Source organism: Panthera onca, chromosome A2 (genome assembly GCF_046562875.1).
Source record: "Panthera onca isolate mPanOnc1 chromosome A2, mPanOnc1 haplotype 2, whole genome shotgun sequence".
Classification (NCBI taxonomy): domain Eukaryota; kingdom Metazoa; phylum Chordata; class Mammalia; order Carnivora; family Felidae; genus Panthera; species Panthera onca.
In genome coordinates this window covers 26,700,942-26,719,503 of record NC_138340.1, presented here as the reverse complement: position 1 = coordinate 26,719,503, position 18,562 = coordinate 26,700,942, and the positions used below count along the sequence as shown (strand labels likewise).

The 18,562-nt window shown below is 39.7% G+C and overlaps 1 protein-coding gene across 22 annotated transcripts in view; it reads left to right on the top strand.

The window, feature by feature from the left end:
* The window catches only part of CFAP20DC (CFAP20 domain containing), a 239,585-nt gene that overhangs the window by 166,913 nt on the left and 54,110 nt on the right, over nucleotides 1–18,562 (top strand). For 16 of the 22 annotated variants that reach the window (XR_009609729.3, XR_009609730.3, XR_009609728.3 and 13 more), the window contains 2 exons: nucleotides 13,288–13,332; nucleotides 14,515–14,718. Coding sequence is in view for 19 of the 22 variants with exons in the window: in XM_060631447.3 (XP_060487430.3) it covers nucleotides 13,288–13,332; nucleotides 14,515–14,718 (249 nt within the window). In the remaining 3 variants the exon portion in view is untranslated. Of the gene's footprint in view, nucleotides 1–12,007; nucleotides 12,067–13,283; nucleotides 13,333–14,514; nucleotides 14,719–18,562 lie in introns of those variants that run through there. The other 6 variants (XM_060631462.3, XM_060631448.3, XM_060631460.3 and 3 more) reach the window with 3 other exon arrangements.

The following is an 18,562-nucleotide window of genomic DNA, read 5'->3' as shown; positions in this document are numbered from 1 at the left end:
TGTGCTTTGTTTTCTGGATTCTTTTTGCATTTCCATAGGAATTTGAGGATCAACTTGTCAATTTCTGAAAAAAAAAAAAGGCAACTAGGATTGCATTGAATCTTTAAATCGATTTGGGGAATATCTTAACATCTTAACAATATTAAGCCTTCCAATCCATGGATATCTTTCTGTTTGTTTCTTTAATTTCTTTCAGCAATGTTTTATAATTTTCAGCACACAGGTCCTGCACTTCTTTTGTTAAATTTATTCCTAAGTAAATTTTTTGATGCTGTTGTGAATAGAATTATTTCCTTAATTTTATTTTTTATTTGTTCATTGCTAGTGTTCATAGAAATGCAGTTTATTTTTATATTGATTTTTTTATATCTTGCAACCTTGCTGAATGTTAATTAGTTCTAATAGTGTTTTTATGAATTCCTTAGGATTTTCTATATACAAGATCATGTCATTGCAAATAGAAATAGTTCTACTGCCTTTCCAATCTGGATGTCTTTTATTTCTTTCTTTCCTAATTGCCCCCACAAATGGATTTCATTTGAATGAAAAGCTTTCCTTCAAGATATTTAAGATTTAATACTTCAACTAGTGTTTCCTAGTAGTGAATTCTAACAGAGATATGATAAGCTCAGTCAGACCTAGGAGGATTCTACTGGTATGACTCAGAGGAAATGTATTTGATCAAGAGAAAGTTTGACAATTATCCTGGGGCTAGAAGTCCATCTAATCTTATATGAATGCAGGTATGAAATTTCCCTTTGGTGGCTAGCATTGTAGTCCATAAATTTAGAGTGCTGACATGGATGGTGGTTTCTACCACCTAGGCTGGGTTTCTAACATAAAGGACTTCTAGGTGATGAATTATAGCTGTTCTGGTTCTACTTCTGGATAAGTGACAGCATCATCTCTTTTGTTGAGCACCTGTCAGGGCAGGTGTTCCCCCAGGTGCCAGAGATACACCAACCAAAACAGACAGGGAGCTTGTATCTGTTGGGAAACACAGACAATGAAGACATGAAGGCAAAATACTCAAAGTCATCATACGCTATGATAAAGGTGCAGGAAGACTAAAACAAGGTGATGTAATAGAGAACAGCGTTGGCCAGAATGGTGGATACTTTATATACTACCTGACAAAGTAGGTGACAGTTGAGCTGAGATTTAAAGTTTAAGATGAAGCTAGCCATGCAGAGAACCTAGGAATAATGTTTCAGATATCAGGAACAGTAGGTGCAAAGCTCCCGAAATGGACATCTATGAGAAATAGTGGAGGTCAGAAAGCTGGGACATAAGGGCAAGGGGAAAGTAGTAGAGGATGAGGGCAGAGAGGTACATAGGACTCAAATGATGTAAGGTCAGGAAGGCCATGGTGAGGAAGGTGGCCTTTATTCCAAATGCAATGGCAAGTCTTCGTAGGGTTTGAAGCAAGGCGATGACATGTACATTCAAAAACTTCCATTTCACAGTGTCAAGATGGATGCAACAAGGCAGGAATAGAAGCAGGGAAAACAGTTGAGGCATTAGTCTGATAGATCAGAGTGGAGAGGAAGAAAATGGCAGATTCCTGGCATAATGGGGGGGGGGGGGCCAAAGGGAGGAGGAAACAGGCAGAATCAAGGATGATTCTCAGGTTTGTGTCCTGAATGACCAGGAGGATGGTCATGTAATTTACTGGGCTCTGGAAGACTGCGAGGAGACCTGAGCCATCCACTTAGCCATCAAGGTACTGCAATCAAGAATTCTAAGTGGACACCCCATCGAAAATCTGATCTCCCAAAGTGCCAACGAGAGGTGACTCTATGACAAGGGAAAATTAAAGGTTCTTACAAACGGAGGTACATCCCCTGATACGACAGAGGACTAGTAATTCTTAAGGAACGCTTACTGAAATTGATTTGCTAACTACTTGGTAAACTTCTTCCTTGCAATGTTTTATTCATATTTAAATAGAGTTCCCTATTATTAAGTTCAAATATTTTTAATTAAGAAACAAGTACAGCCCTCTGGGTAATATCGCAACCATGCAGATAGCTGGTAATTAAACTTTTCCACATGTATAACTGCATTCAAACAGTTTTGAATGAAACATTTTAAACCTGTAAATGTCATTATGTGCATCTTTAAACAAACAAACAAAAAAGACGTATATAACAGGCTTTGTGTTTCCAGAAAAAGTTTGAGCTTATTGAAGAATGGTTATTGTCACAAGACAAAATATGCTACCAATTAAAAATTCAGGTATTCTTGGGGCGCCTGGGTGGCTTGGTCGGTTAAGCGTCCAACTTCGGCTCAGGTCATGATCTCACGGTCCGTGAGTTCGAGCCCCGCGTCAGGCTGTGTGCTGACAGCTCAGAGCCTGAAGCCTGTTTCAGATTCTCTGTCTCCCTCTCTCTCTGCCCCTCCCCTGTTCATGCTCTGTCTCTCTCTGTCTCAAAAATAATAAGCGTTAAAAAATTTAAAAAAAAAATTCAGGTATTCTGTTTAGAAAAAAAAAAAACATGGCTTTTTATAAGGAAAAAGTAAAATGAATCTCATATAATTTTTTAGTTTAATTTTCACATTTTCATTTTTAAAAAATCAAAACTGAATTGTGGAAGGACACTTTTAAAAGCCATGGTATAATTTTTTTGAATTGCCAAGCCATTTCCTTTGGATAATGAAAAGGGATTACTTTCACTGCCTCCCTGATGAACTTGAGCCCATTTTTTTTTTTTAAATAGAAGTTTACTGTCCTTTGCAATTTGTACTCTATAAACTTAGAGGAAAATGATTTTGTAAATTTTTAGAGCTTTCAAGCCACTGTTCCATTACATGAAGTTCTGCATTTTCTAGTGTATATAATAATACTCTTTGTTCAAAGGGAAGCCATCTGTCTCTTTGAATTTGCCACTCAAGTATGCCATTTGCAGCTGTCTTTCCAACAATACCCCATTGTTTAAAGAATTCATAAATGTCTTTCTGACCTCTGACTTTCTTCGGTTACAACAATATTCCATTGTTGCAAAACACCTGTTTTGGGGTCAGGTTGCTCTGCGTGTTGTAATTATGTCCATCATCCTGGCCCAACTATGCAGGTTCACCCGGTGACTCTCCCTCCTTCCAAGGCTTCCACTACAGGTGCCCACTGGCCTCATGCTTTCCTGGGCCACCTGATAGACAGCCTTCATCTTTGTCACCCTCAGGGCCTTCCCCAAAGAGAATTCTATGCATGTCAATCTACATTTTCATTCTTCTGAGAGTCAAGAGCAGTAGACACTATGCCTCAGAGCACCCAGCTCAAATCAGACAGACCAGGATTTTAATTCTGGCTTTGCTTCTTTTAACTTATGTGGCCTTGGACACATTTCTTAACCTCCTTGAACCTCAGTTATCTCATCTATCTACTTGGAGAAAATAATAATACTTATTCCATAGGGTCATCATGAGTATTAAATGAGATAGTACATGTAGAACACTTAGTCCAAAATCCACAAATATGCTTTCTTGTACCTATTTCTGAGTAGTTAGAAATGTAAACCAGTGTGCCTGGCATTCTAAAACAAACTTTTTCAAATTCAGTAGAATTCCAAAAACTAATTATTGGTACTATTCAATAAGTGATAGCTATATGTGCTTCTTGTCCTCTGTTAATAGTTGAATCAAGTGCTAACATAAGAATGAATTAATGGGTCACTTCTGCCAGGTAACATGTTGGTGTTTTCTCAACGTTCAACAAAGAGAGAAAAATATTTAGAAGCAGAACCTGATGTCTTTCCGGTCATTCCCCAGAGAGTACCCTCTGTGCGCCTGCCTTGTTCCCAGAGCTGAATTATAGATGTGCAGCTTCGTGGTTGATGGAGTGTTTAACTTGGACAGGACTAACAGCAGTTTTATAAACCATAGTGTTAGCCATGGTGAGAACACTTCATTCATTACATTGGACACTCCTACCAATTAATAGCCTTTGGAGAAGAGTGTGTTTTCCTGTTTTGTCCAAACTATACTCTCTCTCCTTGCCTCTGAAAAAAGAGTCATTATCTCAGTTTATCTGTCAATGCACTGCAGGGGGTATCACTGAAGCTACAGAATGTGGTGCTTAAATAACATTGGTGCCACTAGCAAAAGGATTTGCATTAAGCATCGAGGTTTCCCAGGTGGAACTTGCTCCTAGCCCTCTGTCTTAATTTTTGAGTATCTTTTTCAGTCCAAATACTTGTGATGCTACAGAGTAGTTTGTTCTTTTGAGTAAACAAACTCTTTGCATCTCATGTCCAATTTAATTGTGGACAAAACGGTCTAGAGTAGAAGTGTGTTTAAATAGTTAAAAATGGAAATGTGGACCAAAATTTGGGTGATGATATGAGATTGCAAAAAGAAGTAGGACATTTTAATATCTCCATTTCTAAACAGCTAGGTATGCAAACAATGTGCCAGTTACTTCGGTGAAGAGGAGCAGTTTCAGATTCTCAGGAATTTCAGAAATGGTAGATAGAAAGACTGGGCAAAAATTAAGAGACTATCAGAAGTATGAATCGATGAAAACACATTAGTTGTTTAGCCAACACACTGTAACTTTTTACTGTCTGTTCTCTAATATTCTAATGCTAAGGTTAGCATCTTACTAGTCAAATGTTTATTGAAGAAATCTATCTTCTTTGATGGCTTAGTTTTCCTAATTTTAAAGGAGCAAGTCATTGCTTGCCATTTCCTGGTTTTATGGAAGAAGCCTCAGGCTGACAGTATTTCCTAGACACATTGAGATCAAGGTCTTTGATTCAAGAACCTTGTTTGCGACTTTAAAGTTTTGGGGTACGTATTTGCTGTGTGCCAAGCCCTCTACAAGGTGCCCCACACTTCCTGTCCAGTCTTCATCTCCCACCCTCACAAGAGGGCTTATTCCTATTTGAGAGAACAGGAAGCAGAGAGGTTTTAGCTAGTTCACATCTAGTACGTGACAAAGCAGAGTATCAAACCCTAGAACTTTGGCCAGAAAAGCTGGCTCACCTTCCACTACACTGCACCACCACCCCCAGAAAAAGGCCACTAGAAAAATTCTGTGATCACGTGGCAACTTAACTTCCATTGGGACTTTAAGCTTTACAGTATTTTAATATGCAGAAGCATGCACAGATGTTGGTGTATCTGTCATTACTACAGTATAGCCAAACTGACATCTGAACTTAAAGTTATCATCTTCCCACTCTAGAAACATCGGTTGGCTTTGCTATATTCGTTTCTATAAGCAGGCTCAGTAATTGTTTTCCTCCTGGTTCTTTAAATAATATCTTAAACTACCGTGTATTGAATGACTACTGTGCTTAGCCCATGTACAAGGCTACAGTTGCCTTACAGATGGCATATCCTTGAATATAATATAAAACGTGTTCCTGGGGCGCCTGGGTGGCTCAGTCGGTTAAGCGTCCGACTTCAGCTCAGGTCACAATCTCGCGGTCTGCGAGTTCGAGCCCCGTGTCGGGCTCTGGGCTGATGGCTCAGAGCCTGGAGCCTGCTTCCGATTCTGTGTTTCCCTCTCTCTCTGCCCCTCCCCCATTCATGCTGTGTCTCTCTCTGTCTCAAAAATAAATAAACGTTAAAAATAAAAATAAAAAAATAAAACGTGTTCCATTTAGCTTTACTAACTGCCTTCTAGTCTATAGTTGATTGTTAAACTCAAGAAGTACCTTGAACTCAGTAGATAGGTGCTAGAAAATTAGAAATTGTTTATCAACTTCCTTTAAGGTTATTAGAGTTCAGCTATGATTGTCCGAGAATTCTTTCTGAAAATTAGCAGGCTGACTTCCAAGGCAAAATGGATAGAAGTATATTGTGTGGAAGTCGTGGAATAAAAGGGTATTCTATACAAATTTAGCCCATCGATGTAAGCATCATTTTAAAAAAATACTTTGGTGCAGGGTGATTGGGCAGCTCAGTCAGTTGAGCGACCAACTCTTAGTTGCTACTCAGGTTGTGATCTCACGGTTCATGAGTTCGAGCCCCACATTGGGCTCCGCTCTGATAGTGCACAGCCTGCTTGGGATTCTCTCTCTCTCCGTCTCTTTCTCTGCCTCTTCCCTGCTTTCTGTCTCTCTCAAAATAAATAAATAAACTTAAAAAAAACAATTAAAAAAATACTTTCATGCCCTCTACCCACCCCACCCCTGCCCCGCCAAAGAGAGCTATATGTTATGACATACAAAGCAACCTCTTTGCAAAGACTTTTGCCACTATTGCATTTAAATTACCTGAGAATTCTCTACCTGAGACATTCCTAAGGGGTTAGTATGCATAGATGATGAAGTACAAATTGAGTCAGGGGTTTTGAAGTGTCTCCAGGTTACAAGCCAAAATATTTGTGACAGACATTGCAGAGGTGGCATTGGGTCTGGTTAAGCCTAGGTCAACATGAATGCCATTGACAAAACACGGTCTAGATTCTGAGCAGTTGTTTCTTTTAAATAGCCCGCCTTCTGATGTCTGCTGTGTTGATAGGTCATCCCTTCGATTTAGCAAAGTTTTTCAAGTTGCACCGTGGCCTGCTGTTTACATTTTGATTTACCCCTTTGCATGGTGAAGACATATGCCAAAAGCTACCATATATTGTGAAAGAGCTATTTGCTCACGTATGTGTCACTTGCAGCTCATCTCTGAGGCTTCTGTCTTCCCTTCATTCTTATCTTTAGTGGGTCTGCATCCCCAGTGAATCAGGGCAAACTCTTGTGTGGGATACATGCTCAGGACTTTGAAACCAGTCTTCAGGGGGTGCTAGTTGGTGAACAGATGCCTGAACACTAATTTACCATCAGCTATTATTTAAAACATCAATGTAGACATTAAACACTGTCTGCCAATAGCAATAGAGAGGAGATTAATCTTCATAATAAAATGCCAATTAAACTTTGAAATTAGCGGGGTGCCTGGGTGGCTCAGTCGGTTGAGCGTCTGACTTCGGCTCAGGTTACGATCTCACGGTTCGTGAGTTCGAGCCCCGCATCAGGCTCTGGGCTGATGGCTCAGAGCCTGGAGCCTGCTTCCGATTCTGTGTCTTCCTCTCTCTCTGCCCCTCCCCCGTTCATGCTGTGTCTCTCTCTGTCCCAAAAATAAATAAACGTTAAAAAAAAAAAAGAAAAGAAAAAAATAAACTTTAAAATTAGCTTTGGAAAATGGATTTCTACTACTTTTCTTGCTATTATGTTGGGTTCCAAAACTTTCTAGTGATAACTTCAAAACTCTTAATAATACACATTTGAACCTACCAGTGATACTGACTCTTCAGCATTTACAAAATGCCTTTTTTTTCCTTTTTTCTTTTTTTTTTTTTTTTTTTTTTTTTTTTTTGCCCCTGCTAAGTGCAGAATAAAGTGCGAGTGATTAACAACTAATTACTTCCTAGGAAATCTTTTTTGAATCTTGGACTTCTTTGCCAGCTTTGGTCATGGAGAAGTACATATATCCTAAGTACCTACTTTGATGAATTTCCACCAACTGAACAAAATCCGCGTGACCACCATCCAGATCAAGAAACAGCACAATGCCAACACACCAGGAGCCCCTCCCTCCTTGTCACTATCCCTTTCTGCCACTATCCCTTCAGATTTTCCTCCAAACCCCATACTGGTTTTACCAGTCTCCATCCTCTTGTGCCTGGTTTCTTAGCATTTCTTTTGTGAGATTCAGTGTATCACTTATTTCATTGTTATATAGTGTCCTACTGTGCCACTATCATACCACTTATTTATCCATTCTTTTGATTAGAGCTACTGAGAATATGCCTTTTTTCTTTCTTTTTTCTAAATTCATTATTAACATATGGTTGACATACAACGCATTAGTTACAGGTGTATGATAGAGATTTGACAGTTCTATACATTATTCAATGTTCACCATGGCAAACGTAGTCACCATAAAACGTTATTATAATATTATTGACCATATTCCCTAGGTTGTACCTTTCATCTCCATGACTTACTTATTTTATGACTGGAAGTCAATACCTCTTAACTCCCATCACCTATTTCACCCATCCCCCACTCACCTCCCCTCTGGTAACCATCAGTTTCTTCTCCCTATTTGCTCGTTTGTTCCTTTGTTTTCTCTTTTAGATTCCACATGAGTGAAATCAAATGGTATTTGTCTTTCTCTGTCTGACTTATTTCACTTAGCATAATGCTCTCTAGGTCCATCCATGTTGTTGCAAGATTTCATTCTTTTTTATGGCTAATATTCCTGTGTGTATGTCTATGTGTGTGTGTATGTGTGTGTATCACATCTTCTTTATCCATTTGTCTTTCAGTGGACACTTGGGCTGCTTCCATAATTTGACTATTGTAAATAATGCTACAGTAAACGTAGGGGTGCATATATCTTTTCCAATTAGTATTTTTGATAAATAAACATTAAAAAATTTCAAATTAGTGTTTTTGTTTTCTTTAGTAAGAAAATGGTATGACAGTTCCTTAAAAATAAAAAATAGATGGGGCACCTGGGTGGCTCAGTTGGTTAAGCGTCCGACTTCAGCCCAGGTCATGATCTCATGGCTCGTGAGTTCAAGCCCCGCGTCAGGCTCTGTGCTGACAGCTCGGAGCTTGGAGCCTGCTTCGGATTCTGTGTCTCCCTCTCTCTCTGCCCCTCCCTAGCTCTCTCTCTCTCTCTCTCTCCCTGTCAAAAATAAATAAACTTTAAAAATAATAATAATGACTAAATAATAGAGATATCATATAATCCAATTAAGAATACGTCCTTTGATAGAATCATAGACTTTTTTTTTAATTTTTTTAACGTTTATTTATTTTTGAGACAGGGACAGACAGCATGAACGGGGGAGGGTCAGAGAGAGAGGGAGACACAGAATTTGAACAGGCTCCAGGCTCTGAGCTGTCAGCACAGAGCCCAATGCGGGGCTCAAACTCACGGACCACGAGATCATGACCTGAGCCGAAGTCGGATGCTTAACCGACTGAGCCACCCAGGCGCCCCTAGAATCATAGACTTTTAATAAACTTGGGTATGGCAGTGGAAGCCATTTGGTCATAAAAGGTTTAGATTAAATTCTAGGCATTTCCATCCTTGTTCTTTTGGAACTCGATTTCCGATTTCATTTCTGAAACAGTATGTCTAAGTATTTCTAGTGTATTTAATGCTTTTTATGAACATAAGCTCGATACTTCTAGTTTGCCGTATGTTTTCCTGCCTGATGGTTAGAATATGCTGCCGTATCACCCTTCTTATCCTTTGAGGTCCAGCTTAGAGACCATCTCCTCCATGAAGCTTGACCAATCCTACAAGAAGTGACTTCTCTCTTTTCTGAAATGCCAGATTGTTTGGTGTAACTCCTTTCCTCACATTGCCTTTCACATTATATTCTCCTCTAACAGGCACCGTCCCTTTGTAGTAGTAGTTTTTGTATCTTGGTGTAGCTTAAAAGAATACAAAGAGCCAGGAATAGTTTGGTAGACCTTTCATTAAGATTTTTTTACAACATGATGTTCCGTATGCTGTGGGTTCAGGCACTGTTACAATGCAAACCTGATTCAGAAAAAGAGTCTTGGAGGTTTTATCGGTTCCAGAATGAGAATAACGGCCCAATTTTCTCCCAATTTTATTACTCTCCCATCCATATAGAATGGAATGAGTTTCTTCACCTGATCTTATTAACCCAGGGCCGTGTCTCATTTTGGCTCTACACCACCATTGTGAACTTAGCCTTAGAACTTAGAACAGTTCAGTAAAACGAGCTCTTATCTGAGGCTCACAACATTCTATAGGCACGTGTTTGATCAATTAAGCTCTTCTGCCTTGCTAGCTTGAGAAGAGAGATTAGGTGAAGGGCATCAAGTTATAAGGTTATTTTTGTTTGTTGTGTTTTATTATTTTGCTGGAATTATCAATTTTCCTTTTAATCATGATTAAGACTCTGATTAATACTACATTCAGGTGTATGCTACCTTATTTTATGTTCATTTTTTTCTAGCTCTTGATTTCCTTACTAGATTCTAAGGGGCCACATCTCATTTGTCTTTGTGGCTTCACTGTGTTAGGCTTCTAGAAATGTCTGAAGGAAGATCAATGAAAATGAGTGGCTTGAATGGCTTCACGAGGGAAAGACTTGCCTGGGAATCTGAGCACAGCAGAATTGTATATAGCCTTGAGCCCATTACCTCCTTCCTGAAACAAATCTGACTGATATATCAATGTCCCCCTTCTTTCCTCCAAGGATATTTTGAGGCAAAATTGGGTTATACATAACATCTTGAGGCTTTCAGAGATAGAATTAGATAAGGCACTTGCCTCTCAAGCGTTGTATAATTTAGTTAGATAGTGTCTTGTGCTTGAGTCCCCTTTCATGTGAAGACTTTATTGCAAGACTTCTTTCAAAAAAAAAAATATATATATATATGAATAAATGATTCAGCCTTTCTGATAATTTTGAAATGGTTTAAGAGATTACAAATCAAGAATGTATCAGGAGACTAAGTTAATTACCTGTCTCTGCCACCAGTTGCTCTATTCATGACCCTGGAGAACGTCACTTCTTTCTCTGCTCATCTTTGGCTGCCTCTTCCAGGGTGTTGTCAGAACACGTTTTACTATTGTATGAAATAAAATCATGGAAATTCAGAGTGCATAGCATCAACAGTTCCTGGCCCACAATAGGGTCTCAGTATTTGTAGAGTAAATGAATGAATGAATCAATTGGTCCGTTTCCACCACTGCAGATTACTGCAATATTCCCAGCAGGTGTCATTTCCCCAGCCTCTGCTTTAGTACTTCCGGTGGTAGAGAGAGCTCACTCCCTCTGAAGGCCACTCATTCCCTTTGTCAACAAATTTAATTACTATCCAGTGTCACCTTGGACCCCTGTGAGGTGTCTTCCAATTCTGCTGGGCAGTTAGTCATTGCTGTACTGCATTCCTCAAGCATCTTAGTCATATCTCTGTTGTAGTATTGATCCCGGTACATATAATACCCTGATTTATAATGCCTGTTATGTCTCCCGTTTCTCATCTATGAGCTCCATGAGGACAGAGGTGTGTCTTATTTTCTTTATACTCCCAGCTCCTGGCATAGTACAGAATAGATGAACTCCCACTGGGTGGAGGGGGGAGAGGAAAGAACAGTAATAACAGGAAGCGTATGTATTGATTGCCAACTCTGCGGTCCTCAAGAAGGAGGTACTCACCCAAGATGTACACCAAAAATGATCCATTGGGATCATTGAAGGAGAAAATTTTTGAGCTATTTCCATTTTTGTTAAGCTCCACCGTTTTATATATGTTTTATACTATGCATACTAGTTTAATATAGCTATACATGTGGCAGTCTCTCCTATGCTGTCCTGCCCACCACTCCCTGTGGTATATTCAATAAACTCCTATCTCTTTAAAAAACTACATATATATATATATATATATATATATATATATATATACATACACACATTGTTTAATTTATAAATAATCATATATGAGAAGGTACATACTCAAACATTTTTTCATAGAGGTACAAAGCCTAAGTTTGGGGGCCCTTAGTGTAGCTGTTTGTCAGATACTACGTTAAGCATTTTACATACATTACTTCATTCAGCCCACTGAAAATCACATGAAGTATACATGAGGTATATATGAGGTATGCATGAGGTATCCATTTTACAGATGAAGAAACTGAGGAAAGGAGAGGTTAGGTAATTTGCCCAGTCACATCAAGCTGTTAATCAATGGAACTAAGGGCCCAGACTCAGATCTGTCAGGCTTAACCACTGCCCATTGTCTCTTGGTTTTCTGCCCTAACACCTATGGTTGTACCTGAGGCGCAGTACAGGTTTGTGGATTAAATAAATAAAAGGAATGGATGAATTAATCACACTGAGTACATATTAAAGCTTTCTCAAGAAAGACGAAAACAGAATTTCCTTTCTCACTGTAAAAGTATGTGTTAGCAATGACAAGCCACATAACATGCTTAGGTGACACATTAGAATCTTTCATTCCGTTTTTGTTTTCCTTTTTTCTTTTTTTTCCTTTTTTTTTGACAGAAAAACTGAAGCAAAGCACAGCAAGTCGCAATGTTCACTGTTGAGCCCACAGTCAAGCTGTGAGTCTAGTTTTCACATCTGAGTACTGAACTACCTTGTTTTTATTGAGATATAATTCATATACCATAAAAGTCAGCCTCCTAAAGAGTACAGTTCAGTTTTTAGCATATTCGCGAGATTCTGTAACCATGTAATTTCAGAACATTTGCATCCCCCACAAAAGACACTGCATACCCATTGGCAGTCGCTCCCCATTCCAGCCCTCTCAGCCCTGGGCAACAGCCCATCTGCTTTCTGTCTCTATGGATAGGCATGTTCTGAACATCTCATACAAATGGAATCATACAATCTGTGACCTTTTGTCTGCGGTTTCTTTCACTTAGCAGAATATTTTCAAGTTTCATCCATGTTGTAGCACATGTCAGTATTTCATGACCCTTCATGGGTAAATTACATTCCATTGTGTGGGTAAGCAAAATTCTACTCATCAGGTGATGGACATTTGGTTGTTTCCACTTTTTGGCTATTATGAATAGTGCTGCTGTGAACACTGGTGTTCAAGTTTTTGTATGAACATCTGTTTTCATTTCTCTTGCGTATGTGCCCAGGAGTGAATTACTGGGCCATGTGGCCCATGTTTAACATTTTGAGGAACCACCTAACTGTTTTCCAAAGTGGTGGCATCATTTTACATTCCCACCGGCAACTCGTGAGGATTCCAATTTCTTTGCATCCTCACCAACACTTGTTACTGTCCAACTGTGTATAATGACAGCCCTAATGGGTATGAATGGTGTTTCATTGTGGTGCTGATTTGTATTTCTCTAATGACAGTGATGCTGAGCATCTTTTCTTATGTTTATTGTTCCCCCAACTATTTCTTCTACATTTAAGTTATTTCTGTTTCTCTTTTGTTTTAGTATTTTTCATTAGAAAAAACACTCATTAGATACTCATTAGAGTATAAATTTTTTTCTTCTTGTGATACCTGTTTTGTCTCAAGAACTCTCAAAACCTATTAAATACTCATGGAATCTCCTGTTAGAGATTGCATGGTCTCTCAGGGTGCCAGACTGCTGCAGCCACAAATTATAAAAATTTAAATGAGTTTCCACTAGCAACTTTCCAGAAAATGTCTACATCACATTATTAGATCACAAGCTTTCATAATCCCCTAGTTATGATAATGACAGTACTTTATTTAAAACTTTTTAATGTCATAGAAACACAAGAATTTTTTAAATTATATTTCCTTAATTTTTTACATCCCTATGAGGCAGAAAAGAAGAGAAGACAGTAGCTGTCTCAAAGAGTCCTCCAAGAAAGTAAGTATAGAGGTTTGAGTATCTAAAAAATTCTAGTGTATCATGAAACCTTTTTGAGTACAAGCAGTGTTTGCAGATGGGCAAGAAAATTCCAAGATTGTTTTTAGGTTATATGGCAGTCCCGGATGTAAATCAGTACTCACAAGTGATGCTAACATTTTAGCGATGTTAAAATTAACCTTTGCCATCAAACTTGGTTTTAGACCACAGAGAAAGAAAGGTTTTTGAAAATTCCGTATGACAGTTTCTTCCCTGTACATTGAAAGAATATTCCCATTAGCCTCTAAAGATTTGTAGTAGTATTCTTGGGGAGAAATATACCGGACAGATTGCATGTAATCTGTATTATATATATATAGTATTATATATATGTATATATATAGTAAAGTCCAGTTCAGTGTGTTTGTTATAGCTATGAGGTCTTTATGGCTTTCAGAACTTACTTGTTCCCATCTTAAGATTATATTTTATTTGATGGCTTTTATTAGCATCAGTCATTCTCAATCTTACTGAAAGTTGAATGTATTTGGTCATAATGTTTACAGTGATGAAATTCATCAGTATTCTTGTAAACTGGATCTTCACCTGGAAAGTGATTTTTCTTTTTAAAAAAAACTTTTTGAATTTTTTTGCAGTCAAACACTGGTCAAGCACCAGACATGAGAAATACAATGAGTGTAAGGCAATGGTGTTTGCCTTTGTAGAGCCTGTAGACCACCTGTGAATCCCATAAATGATTGCATAACTGCAATTGTGATAAATGCCAAAAAATGAGCACCTTATGATTCCATGAGAGCACTTACTGTGGAGGGGCTGACCCAGTTTGTGATTGTCCTAAAAGGCTTCCCTGGAAGATGACACAATTTGGGACCCAAAGGGCACCTAGGAGTTAGCCAGTACGTGGGGCCACAGGCTAGCATGTGCATAGGCACTAAGGCAGACATGAGTTTGATGCTCTTGAGGACTTTAATGAAAGACAGTGTGGCTGATGTGCTGGGAGCAAACAAACAAAGTGAGGCAGGTGGGGTAGGCATTGTATAAGGGCACTTTAAGGGTCAGGGCATCAGTCAGTGGAGAGCCCTTGAAAGGGATTAAGGCTGTAGAGTAACATCTGTTGGTAGTGAATAAATTAAGAATAGCCAAGTAACCCTTTGCTCTGTCCCTTTCTTCTCTCTTGGTCAGGAATATGACTGGAGGAACTATCAGCCCAGCCAGATGAGTGAATCTGAGTTGCAAATGCTGGCCAGCCTGCGGCGGCAACAGAATGAAGAACTGGAGGATATGGGGGCTTCCCATGGCCTGAGTGCTTCCCAGGTGGACAACTGTAATGTCAGCATTAGCACCAGCAGTGACGACACAACCACCTGGAACTCCTGCCTGCCACCTGTGAGTCTAGGGATTTGCATCTTTGTTTATTGCCTTAATGGCAAGTAAGTTTCTTTCTAACAAAGCCCAGCCTTGCCTGGGAAAACTAGGGCCAGCATGAGAACACTCCCCATGAGAAATATTTAGAGCCCATTCAGGAGCGCCTGGCTGACTCGGTCAGTAGAACATGCCATTCTCGATCTCGAGGTTGTAAGTTCAAGCCCCAGGTCAGATGTAGAGAATACTTAAAAATAAAAATTGTTAAAAAAAAAAAAGAAAAATATTCAGAGCCCATTTTAGGTCTGTCTTTTCTTAAATTGTCTTACCTTCAGGTAATTGTATGGTGATATATACAAACATACATTGAAAGCAAAAAAGAGTAATTTTACTGTCAATTCTGGGTATCTCACTGTATCCCCAGCTCCTAGCACAAGCCCTGGCACACAGAAGAGGGTCGATATTTGTTAAATGAATGTTTATTAAGTAAATGAAAAAGAAGGATCTTTACTCCTCCCTGTGTCTAAGAGCCATGGTAGGCATTGCAGATGCTTCAGCAGCTTGTATTTTCCCGTACGTTTATACAGTTAAAGCCCTTTTAAACATGGCCCACCATCCTCACTATAGGCCAGCCAAGAAACTGGATCAGGTCAGGGCCTTCCTATTCTTCAGGTGAAGAAACTAACCTATCCTGGGTCCAAGCTTCCACACCTGGTGAGTGGTGGAACCAGAGAAGAACCCAGTGTTTTGACTCAGTCCATTTTCCCCGATACTGTCCTCAAGGATCTTAAGGCTGAATTGGAAGGACAAAGCAGAAGCACTGACAGAACAGTCCTATACAGCTTTAAAAACGCCATAAGGCAGAATAATAAAATCAGTATTATTATAATAGTGGTAATTAGAGCTACCATTTCTTTAAGTACCTAGAGACATTTTAAGACCTCCATTGGCCCAAGGAAATTTACTTGTAGTTTACTTATATTTACATATAAGGTCACATTCAACATCAGATCAAACATTAAAATACACTGTGATCCAACAATAAATACAACTTTTTTACTATACAGTTTTTGAAAGGGAATATAAAACTGAGTAACTGATTTATATTTATATAAAATTATATAAAGGTTGAGTTCAAGTGTAGTTGACAGTGGATAACATATGTTTTAAGTATTGAATTAAATATTCATTAATTTTGCGATTTTCCTTCCAAGAAATTTTTTTTCCCAAGTCTCCAGCATCTTTGTAGGTCTTAGAAATCTCAGATGCTCTGGCACTAGGCCTTACATGTGTTATCTAATCCATTCCTTACTGCTGTCCTGTGTGGTAAATGCTGTTGAGTTCCCATTTCCAGATGGGAAAATTGACACTCTTGAGTGAAATGATTCAGCCTTAGCTTGGCAGGACTCCTGAGTCTGAGCTTCTAACCACCATGATAAAGTGACTTCTCAATGTGGGACTTAATTTGCCAAATAAGTGCTACATCCAGCAGAAGGTGAGATTTTTGCTCTGGAGAGTACTTAACAAGTGTTCATGGAGGACGAATTCAGATTGGCTCTAACAAGACGTGGGGGCAGGCTTCTCTTGCCTTAGTTATATTTTCATTAAACTGAATGATCAGGCCTGTATAACTCTTCCAGCAGCCTTGGTGCCAAAGTATCTACCCCTCCCCCCCCCCCCCGCCCCCTCTCCCCGCACCAAAGAAAAATATCCCTGTGTGCTGGTTACTCAGAGTATCCTTGGAGCCAGAGCTAAGAACATAAGAATAAGTTGCAGGGGCTCCTAGGTGGCTCAGTCGGTTAAATGTCCAACTCTTAATCTCAGCTCAGGTCATGATCTCACAGTTCGTGGGATCAAGCCCCTCGTCAGGCTCTGTGCTGACAGCATGGAGCCTGCTTGGGATTCTCTCTCTCCCTCTCTCTCTGCCCCTCCCCAACTTGTGTGTGCACTTGCATGCACACATGCTCTGTCTCTCTTTCTCTCTCAAAATAAATAAATAAACTTAAAAAAAAAAAGAAGTTGCAGACTTTTGCCAATATAATTTAGAATGGAATTGAAATATGGCCTTTCTTATAAAATAATCCTTAGCAGTCATTTAAATGGAAAGTAAGAAAAAGAGCAGTGGCCCCCTAAACAAGCTCTTTCTGTAGTGAAGTAACTTGGAGACCAGCATTACAAAGGGCAAACTGAGGAATGATTATTTATGGACTGAAAAGGCTGAGCTCTTGGTTGCCCTGGATACGGCGTTCTCATCCCTGTCCTGTTCTGGCAAGGACTGAAGTCCTCATGCACAACAACTGCTCCGCTCTGAAAGTGCGTGGCCAAAAATAACATCGTTGGTAATGAACTTAATAACCCCTCCATTTGACCAAATGAGAAATTGAAAACAGTCTATTTTTTAGACAGAGAAAATAATTGAAAAGCCTACCTTTGGTATTCATAAGATATGTTTATTATTGCATCAAATTCAGCCTATTTCAATATTGGAACTATCACCAAATGGAAAATTGCATTTCTTAATGAACACTGCATCTTGTTGTTCATACAGAGTTTAAATAGAGCAATTTGCAAGAACCATTGTGGTCTGAGAGCTCATGCCTTTCCCTTTAGAAGTTGTACAGGGAGGGTGAAAAAGAAGAACAAACTCATAATTTGATCATGATGGTCTCCTGCTTTTTGTGTATCTCAGTGGTGCCACCATCCACACTGGCACTCAAACCAGAAATGTGGAGGACACCTCCACTTCTCCCACCCCTTCATTTCCAAATCCCCTCACTACCTAACACCATAGCTTTGGCACTTTATTTTCATCCACATTCCTTCCATAGTCTCCTGGCTACCTCTCTGCCTCCAGGCCAGGCACCACAGCCTGATGGTGAGGAGCCTCTGCTCTGAGAACAAATTGCCAGGGTTCAAATCCAAGCTGTGACCTTGTAAAGCACTTGGCACTGTATCTGAGGCATAATAAGCATTTGGTAAATTAAGGTTAGTTGTCATTATTATCTTTATTATTCACACTAGTGATCTTCCTAAAGCCCAGATCTAATCTTATCTCTTCCCTGCATAAAGCCTTTCCTAGCTTCCCATTGCCTCTTTGTTTAGGCAAAATACAAGACCCCCCATGATCTGAGACCTGCCCCACTCCCTGGGCTCATCTCTCACTGTTCCTCAGCTTTCGTTCCACACTTTTGGTCCAAGTTATAACTTCCAGAACACACTCTGCACACATCCTTGTACCTCATACCTGATTGTCTCTTCAGACTTAGCTCTAAAGCCTGCTGTAGCTTCTCAAGGCCTCATTGTAAGAGACCTTCCTTTCTGCTACTAACAGACAGGAATATCTCCATTACACTCTTGTTCCTGAACCCAAGTTCACCTGCCCATCACCTGAAAGATCATTACTCGAGAGATGAGTTTGGATTGGAAAGGGTAGGGGCACCTGGGTGGCTCAGCTGGTTAAGCATTTGACTCTTGATCTCAGCTCAAGTCTTTGAGCCCCACGTTGAGCCCATGTTGGGCCCTGCATTGGACGTGAAAGCCTACTTAAAAAAAAAAAAAAAAAGGAAAGGAAAGGAGTTTGAGCTTTATTCAGGAGGCCAGCAAGCAGACCCTTGGCCAAAGGGCAACTCCAAGGTTTCTGCATGGCCCAGGAGTTTTTAAAGGAGTTTAGGGCAGTTAATCAGCAGAGTGAGTGCGGTGGCCAGTAACATCTGTTGATCACACGCAGACTCGATGGTGCCAGCTACAGACATTCTCTCAGGGCTCAGGGGTTGTGTGAGGGGGTCCAGTTCTTGTTTCATGATGCAAAGAAGCACTGTTCTTTCCACAAAGGAGGGCAAGTTCTACAGCTACACAGAGGGAGGTCAGT